Raw genomic sequence first — 21,665 nt, 5'->3', positions numbered from 1 at the left:
CTTATTGAATGCCTTCTGGAAATCTAAATACACCACATCCATTGGTTCCCCCTTATCCAACCTGCTCATTACATCTCAAATCTAGAAGGCCATTTTGGACTGTCATCAAAGTCCTTCAGCAATCTTTGCTCAGCATTGATGACCGATGGCTTAGAAGAATTGTGACTTACAGAATGGATTCGTTATAGAGGACCCCACAGTGAAGGATCAAAACTCCTCGCAAATAGTGGCCTTAGAACCGATCATGTTCGATGCTGCCACCTTCTCCATAGATGGAAAATTAAAGCATCCCCATCATGCGACTGTGGAGCTCCTAATCAGACCCTGGAACACATCGCTGAGCACTGCCCTCAGAGAAAATTTGCAGCCTACAAGATATCCATGCTATTACAGTTTTGGCCTGGATATCCAACTTGGATATTGTTGTCATTTGATTTGATTTGCTGCTACCATACGAAAAAAGAATAAAGTATAGCCTATATGAGATTCATCTCTCCTGTGGAGACAGAGACTGTGATTATGCTGCCCTTCACCTGGTATGGTGTAAGTGGTATATCTGTAAGGAAACTTCCAACTAATGACCATTAAATCAGCGGTCCTCAGCAAACCGCTATCTCTCAGTGACCAATAAACCAGTGGTTCTCGGTGACCAGCAAACCGGTATCTCTCTGACCAATAAACCAGTGGTTCTCGGTGACCAGCAAACCGATATCTCTGTGACCAGTGACTCTGAAGTTGGGACTCATTGGCCTGGTGTTGTCATTTGCAGAGGCGAGCTCAAACCTGACCCACTACCTCCAAATGTTATTCTCCCCCATTTACTCTTCCTGCCACCGCTCTCAATCAAGACTGGAGTCTTGCAATTCCCATTGCTAAAAGGGAAGGAATCTGGCTCTGTGGGTTCATGTTTAACAGGCAGCTTATGAAAGGCACAAAAAGGTCCAGTCAACTCTCCAAAGGCCAGATTTATATCAGAGCATGCTGCTGATGACAGTATTACACCTTGCTTGCCATCGACAGTGCTTCGAGCAGTGTAAAAGCGCCTTAAGATTCAAACCAGTTTGAAGTTTTGGACATTTGAGTTTCAGTCTATTAAAAAAGATGCCTCACTGCTCCAGCCCTTTCTGGCAGTAGTTTTATCCCTAAGTTGTATTCTAAATTGCAGTCCAGTCTTTTGGAGAGTGAGCTAAGTGTGTCAGTCTCTTGCATTCATGTTTGTAATGTGCAGTGGGTCTTCCTGCACATCAGCTGCACTGCGGAGGCTGCCATTCCTCACTTACACAAATTGCTCGTGACATTTTGACCAGTATGTATGCGAATAGTAGAAACGTCATTACAATCAATACAGAGATGCTAGTAGCATGTGTAATGACTCTGTGTCATGGCATCACAACCAAAGTACGATGCTGGTTTACTGGCCCCAGGAAGACCCTGTTGAAAACATTGGATCTTTCTCTACGCCTGTCTTAAAATATCTGGGAAATTTATTTTGATGTGGTCACTAGCTGCATGAGATCCGAACTACAGGAACTGGCAACTGTAGGTTAATACAAAATCAGCGCTGCTTCCACTGTTGTCTATGTCTGCAATCTCCTCCAGTCCTACAACCCTCCTCCATTTCTGGCCTCTTGAGCATCCCTGAATTTAATCGCTGCACCATTGGTGGCCGTATCTTCAGCTGCCAAGGCCCTAAGCTCTGGAATTCCTTCCCTAAACCTCCCCAACTCTCTCTTTCCTCCTTTAAGACGCTCCTTAAAATCTACCTCTTTCTGCCCTAATGTATCCTTGTGTGGCTCGGTGTCAAATTTTGTTTGATAATGCTCCTGTGAAGCGCCTTGAGACGTTTTACTACGTTAAAGGCGCTATATAAATACAAGTTGTTGTTGAGGGCATATCAGTCAGTTCCCATTTATCAGTCAAAGAATCTAGGGAACTACTGCTTGTGGAAGGTCAAAGGAATTGGGGCCTGTAATTTCTCCTGTTTGCCTATTAGGAGTACCTCCTATGTAAACAGATGGTGATCCTTTGAACTGACAGGATATCTGCTTCACAGTCAATCTCCATCAAATCCAATATTCATTTAAACACTACGAAAAAGCAGCATAAGGGGCTCTATCATTCTTTACGGTTTTTGCGTGCTCCTTCTAGGGATACCATTTTGAAATTTGAAATGGAGGTTAGTTGAGAGCTTCCAATTAGAGAAAATAATATTTACCTTTTGAACTTTAATAGGAAAAGACAGAAGTTGCACATGTTTGCAAAGATCAGCATCCCACGTGTGCATAGTGCAGTATCCAACGCTCTTTGATATGATCTGCATAACCTGCGTAGTCTTGCTGCATCCTATAGGTCCAAAAACTTATTTCATTTCAATAAATCACCTCAAACATTTGAATGGGTTCCTTTAAATATAATTTTTTTAATTGAGCATGTGACAAATACAGCCTAGTTTCCTTGGCCTGATGGTGGTTTCAGCCAATTAGACTCAAGCTGATACGGCACTAATGAAGACTTGTCACAATTCTGAAGCATCCGTTAACCATAAGTGATGTCACTTACTTGTGTAAGCTGACTGCTCGAGCTGACTTTCACAGTGTGCCAGTAGATATTGAGAGAGTCCGGTGATACTAGTTGCACATCCTAGAGGTTCTGACTACCTCTGAATCTTGCATCAACAGTTCTACTGCCACTTGTATGTACATACACTTTCATGTAGGTTAGTGGTGGGCAAAATATGGCCCGCGCCATATCCGGCCCGCCAAGTCATTCCATCTGGCCCGCTGGATGGGACAGAAATAGAACACGAGCCAGAGCACAAGCTGCACATTCGTCTATCCACTTTCACTTCTCATGGGTCAAAGACAGACCCGAACTGCAGCCAAGGAAAAAACATAGTAATACTTCATTTAAATTAATAATTCGCAAAAGCAATTCTCCCTGGACCAATCAAAAAGGATCAGTTCCATGAGTCTGGTCCCCAATGGCGGACGTCCATACCCAGAATGCACTGAGTACTCTAATATGCCCTATTCAATTTAGAGTGGGGTGATGGCTGCTCATCTCCACAAATCTTTTTCCGAAGAAAGTGACTGGCGCTGCATCTTTCCTCTCCCGTTATCAAGAGTACGACAGCAGGAGAGTTCTCATCTGACACCAATTGGGACGGCATTAGCTGGGACGGCATTAGCAGGGGGGCATAAGGATGACTGAGGTGGGGAATTGATGTTGACACAGGCTCTAAAGAGAGTACAGTGCTACTTCACAGCACTGATTTTACAGAGACCAGAAGATACCACAACATTTTCAACTTTTATCTTTGATTAATTTCTAAGCAGTATCAAATACATGTTTGATATGTAATATAGCATTGGACTACTTTCTGAATTTATGTTTATGCAATGTTTATGTTTATGCAATATTCCCTCTTTTTTTTCGTGCGCGGTCCCTTTAAATTTGCTACTCGGCCGGCTACAATGCAGCCGCCATGCGCAGTGTCTCTTTCAGCGGCAGGAGCTGGGAAGCAGCCTGCATGGATCTGCGCAATTAGTGGAACATTGGTAGGCGGCCCTCAACAGCTCACCAAACGTTAAGTGGCCCTCCAGCCCAAATAATTGCCCACCCCTGATTCAGGTGCTTCGAGATTCAGAACATGGGCCACTTTGACAGTCAAAATGAACTGCTGATTTTTGCGCCACAAGCCAAGTGCAACATCAGCACCAGACCCTAAAGCTAAAGTGACCGCATTGGGAAAAAAAACAATTGTATTTAATGATCTCTCTGTTCTAATTTTTCACACTCTGTCCATGTCTGTGTGCAGGTGAATAAGGAATGTGTCCGGGGATTGTGGGCAGGACAACAGCAGGAGCTGGTCTTCCTGCGAAACCGCAACCCAGAACGAGGAAGTATCCAAAATGCAAAGCAAGCCTTAAGGAACATGATAAACTCTTCGTGTGACCAGCCAATTGGTTACCCGATTTATGTTTCTCCACTCACAACATCCTACTCTGATACACATGAGCAGCTAAAAACTATCCTGGGAGGACCCATAAGTATCACAAACATAAGGAATTTCATTGTATCTACATGGCACAGGTAAATGTCTTCATTGCAACTCAAAAAATGTAACTTTAAAAAAAAGTTTAACATACTTTTGTTCAGCACCTGAAAACATCGCATAATACACAAGTGACAAACTTCCAAGCGGCAGACTAGGAAAACGGGAGGTGCAACGAGACCTGTGTGTCATGGTTCATCAGTCACTGAAAGTGGGCACGCAGGTACAGCAGGCGGTAAAGAAGGCAAATGGTATGTTGGCCTTCATAGCTAGGTGATTTGAATATAAAAGCAGGGAGGTTTTACTGCAGCTGTACAGGGCCTTAGTGAGGCCTCACCTGGAATATTGTGTTCAGTTTTGGTCTCCTAGTCTGAGGAAGGACGTTCTTGCTATTGAGGGAGTGCAGCGAAGGTTCACCAGACTGATTCCCGGGATGGCTGGGCTGTCATATCAGGAGAGACTGGATCAACTGGAGTTTAGAAGGATGAGAGGGGATCTCATAGAAACATATAAGATTCTGACGGGACTGGGCAGGATAGATGCGGGAAGAATGTTCCCGATGTTGGGGAAGTCCAGAACCAGGGGACATAGTCTTAGGATAAGGAGTAGGCCATTTAGCACTGAGATGAGGAGAAACTTCTTCACTCAAGAGAGTTGTTAACCTGTGGAATTCCCTGCCGCAGAGAGTTATTGATGCCAGTTCACTGGATATATTCAAGAGGGAGTTAGATATGGCCCTTATGGTTAAGGGGATCAAGGGGTATGGAGAGAAAGCAGGAAAGGGATACTGAAGGAATGATCAGCCATGATCTTATTAAATGGCGGTGCAGACTCGAAGGGCGAATGGCCTACTCCTGCACCTATTTTCTATGTTTCTATGTTATTGATCATAAGAACATAAGAAATAGGAACAGGAGTAGGCCATACTGTTATGCTCATAATAAATGGTCAGACTGAGTACTGTGTGTAATGAGCAAGTGTGACCTTAGCTCCTTTATTAAGGTTCCAGATTGCAGGTACCTCGTGGGTGGCCTGCTTATATGCTGGGATCCCTCCAATAGGTAGGCCCTTTAGTGATCAGATGTGATGCAGGTTACAAGGGGTTAAATACATAACATCACTGCCCCGTGAAGTCAACAGTACACTTATTTACAAGGTGAGATGATCTAGGGCTTTGCGCTCCCTTGTCGATCGTCTCGGTACAAATGCGGGTGTGGGTGGGTTGGTTAGTTCTTCTTTGGGCTGTTGGGCAGTCGGCCTTGCCGGGCTGCTGGAGATGATGAGTTCGGTTTTGTGGTCAACTGTGATGTCAGTTGCCACTTGTGTGTGTGTTGGAAGGTCAAAGTTGGTGGTGTCCTCTTCAGGTTGTTCGTAGCTGTTGGTGAACCGCAATTTGATTTGGTCCAAGTGTTTTCTCTGCGTTTGCCTGAAATACCCTACTCCCCTCTTTGGCTGTGACTGTGCCAGCGAGCCATTTGGGACCATGTCCATAATTGAGCACAAACATAGGATCATTGATCTCAATATCGCGTGACAAATTTGCACGGTCATGGTACACACTTTGTTGATGCCGCTAGTCCTCCACATGATTATGTAGATCAAGGTGGACAAGAGAGAGCCTTGTTTTAAGTGCCCTTTTCATGAGCAGCTCAGCTGGGGGAATCCCGGTGAGTGAGTTGGGTCTGATGCGATAGCTGAGCAGTACTCGGGACAACCGGGTCTGCAGGGAGCCTTCCAACAAGCGTTTCAAGCTTTGCTTGATGGTCTGAACTGGCCGTTCTGCCTGGCCATTGGATGCGGGCTTGAACGGGGCAGATGTGACATGTTTGATCCCGTTGCGGGTCATGAATTCTCTGAATTCAGCACTGGTGAAACACGGCCTATTGTCGCTGACTAGGACATCAGCAAGCCGTGCGTGGCAAACATATCTCGTAGACTTTCAGTGGTGGCCATGGATGTGCTTACAGACATTATTGCACATTCAATCCACTTAAGAGTAAGCGTTCACGACAACCAAAAACATTTTGCCTAGGAATGGGCCCGCATAGTCTACATGGATCCTCGACCATGGTTTGGATGGCCATGACCACAAACTTAGCGGTGCCTCTCTGGGTGTATTGCTCAACTGAGAGCAAGTGTTGCACTGGCGCACACATGACTTTAAATCTGAGCCGATGCCCGGCCACCACACGTGGGATCTGGCTATGGCTTTCATCATTACGATGCCTGGGTGGGTGCTGTGCAGTTCGCAAATAAATGTGTCTCTGCCTTTCTTGGGCAAGACTACGCGATTGTCCTACAAAACACAGTCCGCCTGCAGGGACAGCTCATCTTTGTGGAACGGCTTAATCGCTTCCTGCATCTCCACTGGGACACCGGACCAGCTCCCATGGAGGACACTGTTTTTTTTTACCAAGGACAGTAAAGGATCCTGGCTGGTCCAGGTCCTGATCTGACGGGCCGTAACAGGAGATTTCTCGTTCTCAAATGCCTCCATGACCATGAGCAAGTCCGCTGGCTGTGCCATTTCCACCCCGGTGGTGGGCAATGGTAGCCAACTGAGAGCATCTGCGCAGTTCTCTGTGCCCGGTTTGTGGCAAATTATATAGTTGTATGCTGAAAGCGTGAGCGCTCATCTTTGGATGCGGTCAGAGGCATTGGTATTAATCCCTTTGCTCTCCGAGAATAGTGATATGAGCGGCTTATGGTCAGTTTCAAGCTCGAACTTGAGGCCAAATAAGTATTTGTGCATTTTTTTTACCCCCGTAAACGCACGCCAGAAGCCTCTTTTTCAACCATGCTGTAGGTCCTTTCGGCCTTGGACAAACTCCTGGATGCATACGCAACTGGTTGCAAAATTCCTGATTCATTAGCCTGTTGTAACACACACCCGACCCCATATGACGACACATCGCAAGCTAATACCAATCGTTTACATGGATTATACAGGACAAGCAGTTTGTCAGTTTGTTAGAACACAATAAGTTTCTGGCTTTCTTAAAGGCAGCCTCTTGTGAATTCCCCCATACCGTCTCCCTTGCGCAGTAGTGCATCTAGGGGTTCTAGCAAGATGCTTAACCCAGGTAGGAAATTACCGAAGTAGTTAAGGAATCCCAGGAACGACTGCAGCTCCGTCACGTTCTGTCGTCGCGACTCGTTCTTGATGCCCACCGTCTTGGCGTCGGTGGGTCTGATGTCATCTGCTGCGATTCTCCTTCCGAAGAATTCGACGTCCTGTGCCAGGAAAACACACTCCGAACGTTTCAACCTGAGCCCCATGCGATCCAACCGACTAAGAACCTCCTCCAGATTCTTCAAGTGCTCCATGGTGTCCCGACCAATATGTCATCCTGGAAGACCACTGTGCAAGGAACCAACTTTAGCAGGCTCTCCTTGTTCCGCTGGAAGATCGCTGCGGCCGACCGAATCCCAAACGGGCACCGGTTGTAGATATACAGACCTTTGTGCGTGCTGATGCAGGTGAGGCCTTTCGAAGACTCCTCCAGCTCCTGCGTATTGTAGGCCGAGGTTGGGTCTAGCTTGGTGAACGTCTTCCCTCCAGCTAGGATCGCAAATAGATCGTCTGCTTTGGGTAGAGGGTACTGGTCCTGCAGCGAAAAATGGTTAATTGTTACTTTATAGTCCCCGCAAATTCTAACCGTACCGTCATCCTTGAGTACCGGAACAATGGACTGGCCCAGTCGTTGAATTCCACCGGCACGATGATGCCTTCACGTTGCAGCCTGTCCAGCTCGATTTCCACTTTTTCACGCATCATGTACGGTACCGCCCGAGCCTTGTGGTGGATGGGTCATGTATCGGGAACGAAATGGATCTGCACTTTCGCCCCCCCGAAAAGCTTCCAATACCTGGCTCGAATAATGATGGGAACTTGCTTAGAACCTGGGTACATGCGGTGTCGTCGACGGACTAAAGCGCTTGGACGTCGTCCCAGTTCCAGCGGATTTTCTCCAGCCAGCTTCTGCCAATTGTTATGCTCATAATAAATGGTCAGACTGAGTATTGTGTGTAATGAGCAAGTGTGACGTTAGCTCCTTTATTAAGGTTCCAGAGTGCAGGTACCTTGTGGGTAGCCTGCTTATATACTGTGCTCCGAAGGGATGCTGGGATCCCTTGGGACTCCCAACAGGTAGGCCCTCTGGTGGTCAGGTGTGATGCAGGTTACAAGAGGTTAACTACATAACATCTATGACCCCTCGAGCCTGCTCCGCCATTCAATAAGATCATGGCTGATCTAATCATGGACTCAGATCCACTTCCCCGCCTGCTTCCCATAACCCCTTATCCCCTTATCGTGTAAGAAACTGTCTATATTTCCGTCTTAAACTTATTCACTATCCCAGCTTCCACAGCTCTCTGAAGCAGCGAATTCCACAGATTTACAACCCTCAGAGAAGAAATTTCTCCTCACCTCTGTTTTAAATAGGCAGCCCCTTATTCTAAGATCATGCCTTCTAGTTCTAGTCTCCCCTATCAGTGGAAACATCCTCTCCTCATCCACCTTGTCAAGCCCCCTCATAATCTTATACGTCTCGATATCACCTCTCATTCTTCTGAATTCCAATGAGTAGAGGCCCAACCTACTCAACCTTTCCTCATAAGTCAACCCCCTCATTCCTGGAATCAACCTAGTGAACCTTCTGTGAACTGCCTCCAAAGCAAGTATATCCTTTCGTAAATATGGAAACCAAAACTGTACCCAGTATTTCAGGTGTGGCCTCACCAATACCTTATATAGCTGTAGCAAGACTTCCCTGCTTTTATACTACTTTTATGATGGATGCAAGAAGATTGTATTCAATTGGAGCTGACCTTGCCTCTGCTTGGGTTTGCTAAATATTCATTTTTAATTTTAAAGTTCTACTCCACATCTACCAGGTTGAACCTGACCTGGAAATGTTTGGTACTTGTAGTGGTTGCTCAAAGTGAGAATATATTGCATCTCTCACTTTGATGTACACATTCACCAAAATAAATTCCTCTGCTTATGTTCCTTGATTACAATAATTCTGGTTCCCTTTTATTGTTCTGCCTCTTTTGTACAGTCTAAACTTGTTCACACCATGTGTGAAGATATGTTTTAAGTATCAGGAATTAAATGACAGCAATTTAAGGGGTGGTATTGGTTGCAGAAGTATTATTTTTTCCAGTGTATATATTTTGGGAACTGCGACTCACTGGGTTAGAAAACTTTCAGTTTTGAAGCCTGGGTTTGAATGTGGCCCAGACTGATGGGATGAAATCTCTTTCTCTGCTAACTAGGAACTGCGTGATCTGAACCCATAGTGAGCATGGTCTGGTAAAGGTACACATTGCTACCAATGTTTCAGTGCAAAATTTCCAATGTAACTTCGATGCACTCCTGATAGGGTTAAGATACTGTATTATAATCGGTGTTATTACTGTATGTCCAGCCCTGAGAGTTTAAGTGCCATAAGTTTGCAGTCACTAATAGCATTAATAAAATATTCTGCATTCATATTAAAGGTATGTTAATATTTTCTAATTGGGCAAATATTTTTGGTACTTGGCACAAGTCTCAGGTAAGGAAAAGAGGAGGGAAATACTGAAACTAGTTCAGAGGCAGATGGTTTTAATTAGAAGACAGTTTTTGCTGTACAGAAGCTGTATGTCCAATTGTTTCCACTTTTTACATTATGTCACAAACAGATTCAGAACTGGTTTCCAATGAGAACAGGTGGAAGAACATATCGGTCGGAGCACAAACTACACAATACGATGTTAGATGAGGGGAGAGCTGAAATAGCCATCATGCTGTACAGCAGTTTTTCTCTGCTCAGGACCTGCACAGGGTGTCTCAAATTAGACTGGGGAATCTATGTGTTGGGCGTTATGGGAAAGAGCACATTATGCTGCCCTAATCTGCCGCTATCCTGCTGTATAGTGCTCCCTGTCACTCGGTGTCATGCTCTTGTTTAACAAACTCTACTCACTATCCACAGACTCTAACTGATTGTGACTCAGTAGCCACAGACTCTAACTGATTGTGACTCAGTATCCACAGACTCTAACTGATTGTGACTCAGTATCCACAGACTCTAACTGATTGTGACTCAGTATCCACAGACTCTAACTGATTGTGACTCAGTATCCACAGACTCTAACTGATTGTGACTCAGTATCCACAGACTCTAACTGATTGTGACTCAGTATCCACAGACTCTAACTGATTGTGACTCAGTATCCACAGACTCTAACTGATTGTGACTCAGTATCCACAGACTCTAACTGATTGTGACTCAGTATCCACAGACTCTAACTGATTGTGACTGTTCTCTTCAGGTTACGGAAAGGATGTGGTGCCGGTTGTAACAGTGGTGGAAATATTGAGGATTCCGATGCAGGTGGAGTCTCCAGTGCCAGTAATAATGTGACTGCAAATGAGTCCCATAGTAGTACTTCCCACGGAGGCTCTGGACCAGCTGGATATGGGCCTGGAGCAGGTCTCCAGCCTCCAGTCACAACTAACCCACCCATATTGGGTAAGGTTATGATATTTTGTAATATACTTGAGCACTTGTTTTAAGGTAGCTTCATAATTGTTATAAAAGTGCCATCAGTAAAAGTCCTATACTCAGTCACTGCACAATTAACTTAAAATATTAACTGTGATGGCAGTTCAGTTTCCTCCGATAGCCTATTGCAGGTGTGTTAAGCAGTGAGCTGTCAGAGGAACTGAACTCCCTAGATGTTTCAGAAGCTCTTTACTTAATTCAGCTAAAGTTCAAAGGCACATGTTCACCGACATATTCAAAAGGTGTTAATGGCAAATTTGAAATATTCTGTTTTGCATTGGTCTGATAGCTGTCCGTTTAAATCAGGCATGATATAATAATAATGCCACCTCGACTGCACCAGCCTGTATTGTTAGATGTGTTTCAAAATTTATTTTTCAGTCTTGGGTGTTAGCTTTGCCTCAGTTGGTAGCACTCTCATCTCTGAGTGAGAAGATTGTGGGTTCAAGTCCCACTCCAGGGGCGTGAGCACTAAAATCTAGGCCGACACTCCAGTGCAGTACTGAGGGAGTGCTGCACTGCCGCAAGTGCCGTCTTTCAGGTGAGATGTTAAACCGAGGCGCTGACTGCCCTCAACTGGACGTAAAAAATCTCATGGCACTATTTTGCGGAAGAGCAGGGGAGTTATCCCTGGTGTCCTGGCCAATATTTATCCTCAACAATATAATTTAAAACTGATTATCCGATCATCATCACATTTTTGTTTGTGGGACCTTGTGCACAAATTGACTGCCGCATTTTCTACATTACAACAGTGACTACACTTCAAAAGTACTTAGTTGGCTATAAAGCGCTTTGGGACATCCTACGGTCATGAAAAGTGCTATATAAAAGCAAGTCTTTAATTCTCCCTTTGGATCCTACCTTAAAACTTACATCTTTTCCAATCTTTTGATCAACCTTTTGATTTTTTTTGCCATTGAACAAGTGCAGTGTGGACAATTTCCAGGAATCATCAGTAGTATTTAAACTTCTCTCTGTCTCTCCCAAAATCTATTTGGATGTTTTACAAAATTATTTGAAGAAAAGCTGCAGGACAAATTTTAAGAGATTTATTCAGCTAAAATTTATAGCGAATTTTTTTTTTAAACGAAGGGGGTATGCATGGTGTCTGTGAGCGAGAGACAGAGAAAAAGATTTTTTTAATGAACTAGTGTTCTATTTACCCACTTTTTATAGTTTTAGATGGTGTTTGAATCATACTCTTAATACTTCAGATTTCCTATAAAGCTGTGCATGGGAAAGCACCCCAGAATGTCTTCCCTCATCCTAATTTGTATTCTTTTCTGGGGGGTGGGATTGTTGAACTTTGAAAGCAAACAAAGCCTCTAATTATCACCTGCTTATCATCTACTCGACACCCTCTCTAGCATAGTCAAGTTTGAGTTTATTACTGGATGTGCAAGAATGTAAAAATCCAGTAGTTTAGGCACTGTTCCGGGAAGGGGGTATTATTTGTGACTAATTGTTGGCCAGAGTGATTTATCACAAGATTGTAAACATATTTCAATTGTAATTTTAACCAGGCAAAACTCAGTGGGTATCAGTTTAAAAGTCATAATCCAGGTTGAGGTCTATGGAATACAAAATGTTATTTGTTCTTGATTTCAACAGGCACCAGCCACAGCAGTCACTCAGTGCAATCCAGCCTCGTCAGACATTCCCCTGCACGTGCCTCAGTCGCCAGCCAGTCTTCATATCGATATAACAGCCGTCACTCTTCCTTACGGACATCTGCCACCGGCCTGGTGCCATGCCGTCGTTCATCCACTAGCCAGTTGTCTTTGCGAAACCTCCCCAGCTCAATCCAGTCCCGACTGTCTATGGTGAACCAGATCGAACCGTCGAGCCAAGCGGGCACTCTGAGTATACAGTGCGGCCTACCTTCTTCTAGTAGCTCCAGCCAGAGCATTCCCGTCTGCAAACGCAACACACTGGCAGGACTTCTGGGAGCAGAAGGTGTCACCGGTGTAGACATTCAGCCAGGCAGCAACTCGAGCACAGCATTTAACACACCTGCCAAAAAGGATGACATTAACTACAAAGTCCAGGTACACATTCATTTAGAAATGTTGTGTCCTCCACAAACTGGAGCTAAAATCTCACAGCAGCAATTATTTCATGTTGTATTCCCTCCATTCAAACGAGGTGTATCTTTGAGCCACCCAAAGATGACACTGTAGAGCAGGGTATCTTCCAAATTAAACCTGGGGACCACGTGGCCTGTGAGCTTTGAGATCTGGTTGACGTAGCTGAAGCAGCTCAGTTCTGTGTCTAATTTATATTCTCATTCGCTGGTTTGTTGTGTTTGAGTTTTGTGAGCCTGAAGACTGGAAAGGGTTGGTTTTAGTGCTATTGCCCCATTGATGGATAAATCTTAAAGCAGACAAATTCTTCTGGTATCTGCAACTTGAAGTTAATGAGATTGATTTAACTGTTAGTGTGTGGCACACAAGGCTCCGTTGTATAAAGAGCTCAAAGCAAAAAGCTTGGCTATGCCTGGTGTAGAGTATTGGACTGATAGACTAGACCTACCTCTACAGACATCGTGCTCTTGTTCGGTCTCCCCCCACAACTTCCAAAGTGGACAAAACTGCCAGTCTTAGTTGGGCCAGCAGTCAGAGGGAGCAAAAGCCTCAGTACTTCCTTCCTACATTGTGGGTTAACATAGCTACATATATGTGGATATATCGGTCTGATCCATTTGCAGTACAGTGTGTCTTGGGGGGAGGAGAGTAAAACGAAGTAGCAAAAGAAGGCCCCTCAAAGATTAGTTCAAGCTAGGAAGGTGGCAGCGAGTATGTTTCCTGGTGCACATATAGGGGTCAAGTTTTGGCCTGAGTTACTCCTATTTTTTTGGAGCAACTAGTTTAGAATGGAGTATCTTAAAAATTGCAATTCTCGACCTTTAGTTTGCTCCAGTTCTAGTCAGTTAGAACAGTTTCATTTTAGAACAGATTTCTTTTTTCAAAAGTGGGCGTGACCGGCCACTTACGCCTGTTTTGCAAGTTTAGGCAGCAAAAACTTACTCCAAACTAACTTAGAATGGAGTAAGTGTAGATTTTTGTACGCTCAGAAAAACCTTGCCTACACTTAGAAAATCAGGCTTAGGTTACAAATCAGGCGTAGGGAACGAGGGAGGGCGGGGGGGTTTACAAACACTAAACACTTCACTTTAACAAATAAAGAGCCAATATCAATAATAAATTAATAAATAAACCAATAAATCAATCCAAATAAATTAAAAAATTAAAAAAAATTAAAAATCACTCAATAAATAAATAATGATTTCTACTCACCTATAGCAGCACCAGGGAGAAGCGGGGGGCGGGAAGAGAAGAAGGTGGGGGTGGGGGGTGGGGGGAGAGAAGACGAAGAAGAACCCCCGCACGTAACTGATGCCGGGCCGCTGCCGCCGCCGCCGACTCTTCGGGCAGAGCCCGCCCCAGTGAGATGTGGGCGGGCGGGCCCCGTCGACGTCGAGGAAGCCGGGCCCCGCCGAGGACTTCGAGCGGGGCCCACATGCAGCCGATGCCGGGCTGCCGACGTCTCTTCGGGCGGGGCCCGCCCCCAGCGAGGGGCCGGGCGGGTGGGCCCCGCCGCCGAGCTAAGATGCGCGGGCCACTCGGCTGGGGATAGGGGCGATGTCCCTTCAGCCTGGGATAGGGTCGTCGCCCCGGAGACAGGACGCCGGCAGCTACTGCGCACGCGCACAGCCTCCACTGCGCACGCGCGCAGCTGCCGGAACTGTTTTCGGCGCAGTCTGTGGCTCCGCCCCCAGCAGCTCCTGCTGTGCAGCGCCGAGGTGGAATTGGGCCTACAGCTATCTGAGAATCGCGAGGTAAGTATTCGGCCCAATTTTTGTTCTATAAATTAGGCGGGCCTCTCCGATGTGCGCCGTTCTAGCGGGCGGCTGAAACTTGACCCCTTACTGTGCTGAAGAGAATCTCTACATTTATCTATCCAGCTTTAAACACTCTTTGTTATTCTTTCACTTCTGGGACCCAGGTTTTACATGTGGCTCAGTGATGGAGGCTTGTTGAAAGCTGTTTATGAATGAGAGGTGATTTTAATTCTGGCAGTATTAGTACAGTTTACAAGAGACATGAATCAGTTTAAAGTAGTTCAGCAATTTAGCAACTCCAACTGGGAGATGTCCCAGAGTAAGTGTCAAAGTAGAAATGCTCAGTGAGTTTAACACTGGCCTCTAGTGAGGCGGGATCATTCCTTACCTGAATACTCATGACAACCGGAATGTTTCGGCTGCATGGATTCAATATGGGAAACTAAAAGATAAATACTGATAATTCTGTAGTTCATAATTCTGAATGTTTTTGCCTACATAACGAGTCACTTGAGAGTCACTGAGTAATTTATTTTATGTGAAGTGTTTGAAAGATGTGATAAAACAGTTTGTAAATGCAAATCTTGTGAAGTTTTCGTTCTGATTTTACATTTGTGACATGCAACAGCTGAATGGCCAATGTCACTGTTAGGAAGAACTATCCTGGAATATTCCATTCAAGTGTTATGTTGCTCAATGGAGACGGTTGACACTGAGATAGTGCTAAATTTTACAATGTGGATATTGATATTTAACTTTTGCAATTTAACAATTTCTTATTTTAGACACGATTGATGAGATGACATAATTGTACATTCATTTTTATACAAGCATTGTAAAATGTCATCAAGACAACAGAATCCTTTAACATTAACCTTTTGTTAGGGAGTCGCATCTGTTAGCCATAAACAAAATTCAAAAAGATGATACTGCTTTGCTTGCTGCTGGACTCCTAATTAACTATCATTGAATCATCAGCAGTTACAGAGCTCACTGTGGTTTGAACCCAAGTCTCAAATTCCCAACAGCACCATTCATTAACTTATGCTGCATTTGCGTTATAAAACTGCTGGAGGAAGCAAAATATAGTCTCTCAAAGTCGAGGTTCTGTATGTAGCCTGCCAGCAGCGTGTCCAGTTTTAAGTGATTTGTGACTATGTTCTACACCACGCACCTTCCCTCATTTTCTAGGTGAGGGACCATGGTTTGGATGGGTGAGCTGCACCACTTGTCCTGATGGGGAGCTGCTACAACTGGAAGCAGCAACAGGGGGGATAAAAACACTGCTTTAGACGGGTCTAGGGGTCTCTGGAGATGACAGCAGCACCTCGGTCAGCTTAAGGCATTACACAGCAGTGTGAATAAATTTGGTTTGTCAGAACCCAGTTACTGCTATAATTTACATGGACGAGACACTGAAGACCAGAGGTAGGGAGTATATCAATAATAACTGAATTCAGTAGATCACACTATGTACAGGAAGAGTTGGAGATAAAATCTATGAATAATAGAGAGAAATAGAGGATGAAAGAATGCCGGAAAAACAATGGAGAGAAAATAGAAAAAGAGCAGAAACTAAGAAAGGTATGTTGGGGGAGGGTATCTTTGTAAGTTCTGACAATGTTATTGATTTCAACAGCCCTACATACTGTAGACGAATCCAGATCTATTACATCAGTTTCTATCCTGGAGTGACTTTGCATTTAAAGTTTCATTCATGGACTGTATTTTAGATCCACTTTTGTTGTTCTCTTTCTCATGATGTGGCATTGCTGGAAAAAATGGTAATCCAGATAAAGTGAATTCCATTCCTCAAAATGTGATCAATTGCAATCTGAATATTAAGTTGAAAGTAGAATTTCTGACAGCCAGTGTCCATTGATCCTATAGTGCAGCAGTTCTCAACCGGAGTCCGCGCCCCCTAGGAATCTGCAAGAAGGTTTCAAGGGTTCTGTCAAAAATAAGATTCGAACAGCTAGAATGCTGTTTTTGGCAGACCCCTTGAAACCTTCTCACAGATCCCTAGCTGATACTACCCTCCGCCCAGCACCACCTCTTACCACTGATCGACAACAATGCCCTCTGTGCCTTTATTTGTAGCAGGAGGGCGGCGCTGTGGGGAAAATGGCTCAGTGCAAGCAATAAGGATTGGGGGCAAGGAGCGCAGGGCCTATCGGAGGTCAAGAGTATCTCAACCTGCTACAGCAGAGCTCACACGGCACCAGCTCACGCAGCCTGATCCCGGGTTGACCGCAGTGCAGCTGCAACCGGCCCGTAGACTTTCGCGTGTGGTCGGAACCTCTCGCCCTGGACGAGAAGCCGGCACAGCCCCTCTGCATCAAATATGATAATGCAGACATAGATGTGCTGGGTAAAGTGCTGACACCGACCCAGGTACTGAGTACAGCTGAGAGCTGAACACACAGGAACCATTAGAGCCTGGAGTGTGCAACAAGAGACAAAAAAAAAGATGCATTCGGATGTATGGGAATCAATCCAGCTGCTGGACATTAATAATACTGCTAGGGGGGTGGTGAGGGACCACTGCCAGGCTGACCTTAACATCAGGCTGCATGTTGTGTGCCGTTGCATCACTTTCGGCTTCTGTTATTAGTAAAACTAGATTTCAGTTCAATAACTTATTTTGCAGCTGTAAAGCTGGCCGCCATTTTGTACCGCGTCTGGGCTTCCTGCATGATCCCATTCGACTGTTGGTCGCAAACCTTCCCGCGATTTAAAAAATTAACAAACCCCTTTATACTTTTTCCTGACTTTTAAAAAATAATGTTGAGTATTTTAAATATTTTTATAGACATCTCCACTTATGTCGTGTTCTGCGCAGGTTTAGAAACATACAGCTTTTTGTGGGATACGTTATTTATAATTTTATGATGAAATTCCTCAAGGTATTTTCCCGCCCCACTGCAAGCTTACACATTTCTCGGTCATAGTGCACCAGAATTGCTCTGCAACCCATCCATTGACTACCATGGGACCACCACTTACAAATCTGACCAAACTGATTCAGTGCTGACAAAATGTGGTCCCAGGGCCTTTCCACAAGATCAGGATATTTGCAGATGAGGTAGGCCATTCGGCCCACCTTAATTCAACTATTCAAGTTTCACATTAAGTAAAACAAAAATAATAATAAATATATGTTTAATTGTACGTTTTTGTAGAGAAAAATTACTTCTTTTTTGTTACAGGGGGTCCGTGGAATTTTTATAACACGGGGGGGGTGGGGGTTCTCAGAAGCAAAAAGGTTGAGAGCCCCTACTGTAGTGCAACCCAGTCAATGGGCCTGAAATTGGCGCACATACAGCCTGCGGACCGCCGACATACTGCCCAAAATCGCAAAATTGATTGAAAAATACCAACATACCGCCCTGCGGGAAATTCATCAGCGACATACCGCCGGGTGGTATGCATACCGTCTGCCCATGCACACCACAGACTGCCCTGGAAAAAGTGGTTTTAAGTTGATCTTCAGTTGGCGGCATGCATCTTCACCTGTGAAATTTTTTTTTAACCGACACCCACCCCACCCACCCCCCAGTCTCTCCGCGCCCCCCCCCCTCCCCCCCAACAGCGATCTGTCTCTCCCCCCCCCCCCCCTGCCCCCCAACAGCGATCTGTTTTCCCCCGACTCCACTTACCTACACCGCTCTCAGGCCGGCATTCTCTGTCGATTCTGATCTGTGTCTCTCGGGGAGGGGGCAGGGGGGGAGCTTCGCAGCAGCCTGCGCATACACAGAACTCGGGGCTCACCACTCGCACGCTGCCGGCTGCACTCCGCTCGGCATACCGCCGAGAAAAAATTGATGAAAATCGCACACACTCCGCCCCATCGGTACCCAGCGGTATGAAACAACATACCACCAGCATACCGCCGAAAAATGGGCGGACGACCAATTTCGGCCCCAATATATGATCTTTCCACAGCAGCCCAGCCAATGTCGTTCTTTCTTGTAATGTTGATTTTACAGCTGCTGAAGTCAGACATTGAGTGGTGGATTCTGTGCATTCTTGGGCGAGCAATCGAGTGTGTTTGGAAGTTTTCCACTCTCCTCCCAATATGTAGCTGATTGGGTACAGACATGTCCCTCAGATAACTGCAAGCTGATCATAGCCTGTGCTGAGGTCTGAACAGCAACACAGGAACGGACATTTCTGATGATTTTGATCACAGTAGCTTTGGAACATTAAGTGATCAAAGTAAATACCAACAAAGTATTCAAGCAGTTCTGGTACAGTTATCAGCACGTGTCTAGTGACAGCTGATAATCCTGCTCGGAATCCACTGTAAGAATGAAAAGTTTCCACACTGAACTCCGTATAAAAAACATAAAGCTTAGAGCGAAATGTTCTGGTACAAAGATAGTCAGTAAATCCTTTATCCTATCATAGCATGGTGAAGACTGTTACAGTGGAACATCATAACTAATTTAGCACTTTGACACCTGAATTTAACACTGAAATTTGGAGATAGGAATCTAAGTAGATTTTCAGTTTGTGTGTCCTAGTGTAAAATAATTTACTAGTTTGCCAATTAGTGATGTCAGTGTTTTTTGTCCTGGTTATTTCCAGATAATTGACACTGGTCAAGTCATGGAAGCCATTAACATGTCCAAGAGGAGAGAGCTTCAATGGCCAGATGAAGCAATCCGAATGCGAGCTGGTCGACTCAGCTGGAAAGACTGGAGCCCTCAGGAGGGCATGGAAGGCTATGTAAGTTCCCCATTTTTGATGAATGGAGCATCACTCTTGAGTGCAAGTGTAGCTGCTTAATATAGCACACAGGACACATCAAAGGGAGGCACACAAAGAGTGGAGTGAGAATTGGTGAAAGAGTTGGTACATGGCAGGACACTGAGATTGTGCAGGACAGATTAGGTACACTGGATTTTGCAGATGAGAGGCTGAGGCAGTAGTAAAGCTAAATGAGAATATGGCTATTGATCAAGAGGTAGCAGGAAGGAAAGTTCAGGGTAATGATGAATGTAAGTATAACAAAAGGTTCAAATGAGAAGGCTCAATTAATGCTTCTATGGTGATGCAAGGAGCCTTAACATTGAAATGTTGGAATTAGACACGTTCAATGTAGACAGTAAAGTTGGATTGCTATCCAGGAGTTTTTGCTTGACTCAGGCTGGCAAAAGGTGGGAGATGGTGTTGGGACTAATGTTGTTCACAATTTACATAAATGATTTGGACTCTGCAATCGGAAGCACAACTTCAAAATTTGAGGACAACAGAAAATTGGGGTACAGTTAATACAACAACTTGTATTTGTATAGCGCCTTTAAAGTAATGAAAGGTCCCAAGGTGCTTCGCAGGAGTGTTGTCGGAAATAAAGTTTGGCACCGAGCCACATAAGATGTTAGGTCAGATGACCAAAAGCTTGGTCAAAGAGAGAGGTTTTAAGGAGTGGCTTAAAGGAGGAAAGAGAAGTGGAGATTTAGGAAGGGAATTCCAGAGCTTAGGACCTAGGCAGCTGAAGGCACAACCGCCAGTGGTGGAGCATTTAAAATTGGGGATGTTCAAAAGACCAGCATAGGCTGAGTGCAGAGGTCTACGGGGATTATATGGCTGGAGGAGATAAGGAAGGGTGAGGCCAGGGAGGGATTTGAAAATCAGGATGAGAATTTTAAAATCAAGGCATTGCTTAACTGGGAACCAGTGCAGGTCAGCAAGCCCTGGGGAGATGGGTGAGTGGGACTTAGTGCGAGTTAGCACACAGTCGGCAGAGTTTTGTATGACCTCCAGTTTATGATGGGTGAAACTAGGGAGGCCGGCCAGGAATGCATTGAATAGTTACTTCTGGAGGTGATAGAGGCATGAATGAGGGTTTCAGCAGCAGATAAATTGAGGTAAGGGCGGAGACCGGTGATATTACAAAGATGAAAATGGGCAGCCTTATTGATAGAATAGATGTGAGGTAGGAAACTCAATTTATGATCAAATATGACACCGAGATTGCGAACAGACTTTGTCAGCCTTAGACAGTTGCTGGGGAGATTGAATCAGTAGAAAGGGAATGGAGTTTGTGGCGTGAACCAAAGATTGGAGGAAATTTTTACACATCCAGTGCTGGATGTCGGACAAGCAGTCTGATAGTATAGAGATGATGGAGAGTTGGAGAGAGGTTGAGGAGAACTAGAACTGGGTATCATCAGTGTACATGGGAAAAGTTAAGTTGTGTTTTCAGATAATATCATCAAGGGGGAGCATGTAGTTGAGAAATAGGAGGGGGACAAGAATAGATCCTTGGGGGACACCAGAGGTAACGATGAGGGAGCAGGAAGGGAAGACAGTGCAGGCGATTCTATGGCTACAACTGGAAAGATAGGAATGGAACCAGGCGAGTCCAACCCCATCCAGCTGGACAACGGTGGAGAGGCATTGGAGCAGAATTTTGTAGTCAACCATGTCGAAGGCTGCAGACAGGTCCAGAAGGACAAGAAGGGATGGATTACCTTTATCGCAGTCAATTGGGATATCATTTGTGACTTTGGTAAGAGCAGCTTCAGTACTGTGGCAGGGGTGATAGCCTGATTGGAGGGATTCAAGCAAGGAGTTCTGGGAAAGATGGGCATGGATTTGGGAGGTGACAACCTATGCAAGAGCTTTGGAGAGGAAAGAGAGGTTGAAAATGGGGCGATAGTTTATATGAACTAGTCAAATCTGGTGATGGATGATAAGACCAGTTGTCCGCCAAAGACATTGATGTTTGCGTCCCTTGGACTTGAGGGAGCAGAGATGAGGGGCATACCAGGGGAAACAACTAAGGTGAGAGAGTGTAATGGTTTTAGTGGGAACAATGGCATCAAAGGTGATGGAGAGGATGTGTGATTAAGTAAGTCAGTAGCTGCAGAGGTGTCATGAAGAATAGTCGCCCAAAGGCTAGATAGTTGGGAATTCGAAAGTGCAGTGGAAAGGGACTTGAGAGTTTTCTCCAGAACAAATATGAAAATAAATGGGTTTAGGAGGGGGAAGGGGAATATGGGTAGTGATAGAAGGAAATGGTCAGACATTGCCTCATCGGTGATGGTTACAGAGCGAGACCACGTGAGACGATAAGATTGAGGGGGTTGCCGTGTATATGGGTGAGGGAGTTAACATGAAGGGAGAGATTCAGGGAGGAAAGCAGGGCAGTGAACTCGGGAGAAGAGAGCAAGGTGAGTTGAGATGAAAATTGAAATCACCA

General features: G+C 45.0%; 1 protein-coding gene across 4 annotated transcripts in view; it reads left to right on the top strand.

The window, feature by feature from the left end:
* Positions 1–21,665, top strand: part of pcnx1 (pecanex 1) — a 320,670-nt gene that overhangs the window by 290,352 nt on the left and 8,653 nt on the right. For all 4 annotated transcript variants that reach the window (XM_070878882.1, XM_070878880.1, XM_070878879.1 and 1 more), the window contains 4 exons: positions 3,818–4,092; positions 10,379–10,578; positions 12,226–12,662; positions 19,046–19,186. In XM_070878882.1, coding sequence (XP_070734983.1) covers positions 3,818–4,092; positions 10,379–10,578; positions 12,226–12,662; positions 19,046–19,186 — 1,053 coding nt within the window. The remainder of the gene's footprint in view (positions 1–3,817; positions 4,093–10,378; positions 10,579–12,225; positions 12,663–19,045; positions 19,187–21,665) is intronic.

The sequence above is a fragment of the Pristiophorus japonicus genome, chromosome 4 (assembly GCF_044704955.1).
Source record: "Pristiophorus japonicus isolate sPriJap1 chromosome 4, sPriJap1.hap1, whole genome shotgun sequence".
Taxonomy (NCBI): domain Eukaryota; kingdom Metazoa; phylum Chordata; class Chondrichthyes; family Pristiophoridae; genus Pristiophorus; species Pristiophorus japonicus.
The sequence above is the reverse complement of the archived record's forward strand: the minus strand, read 5'-3'. Positions and strand labels throughout refer to the sequence as shown.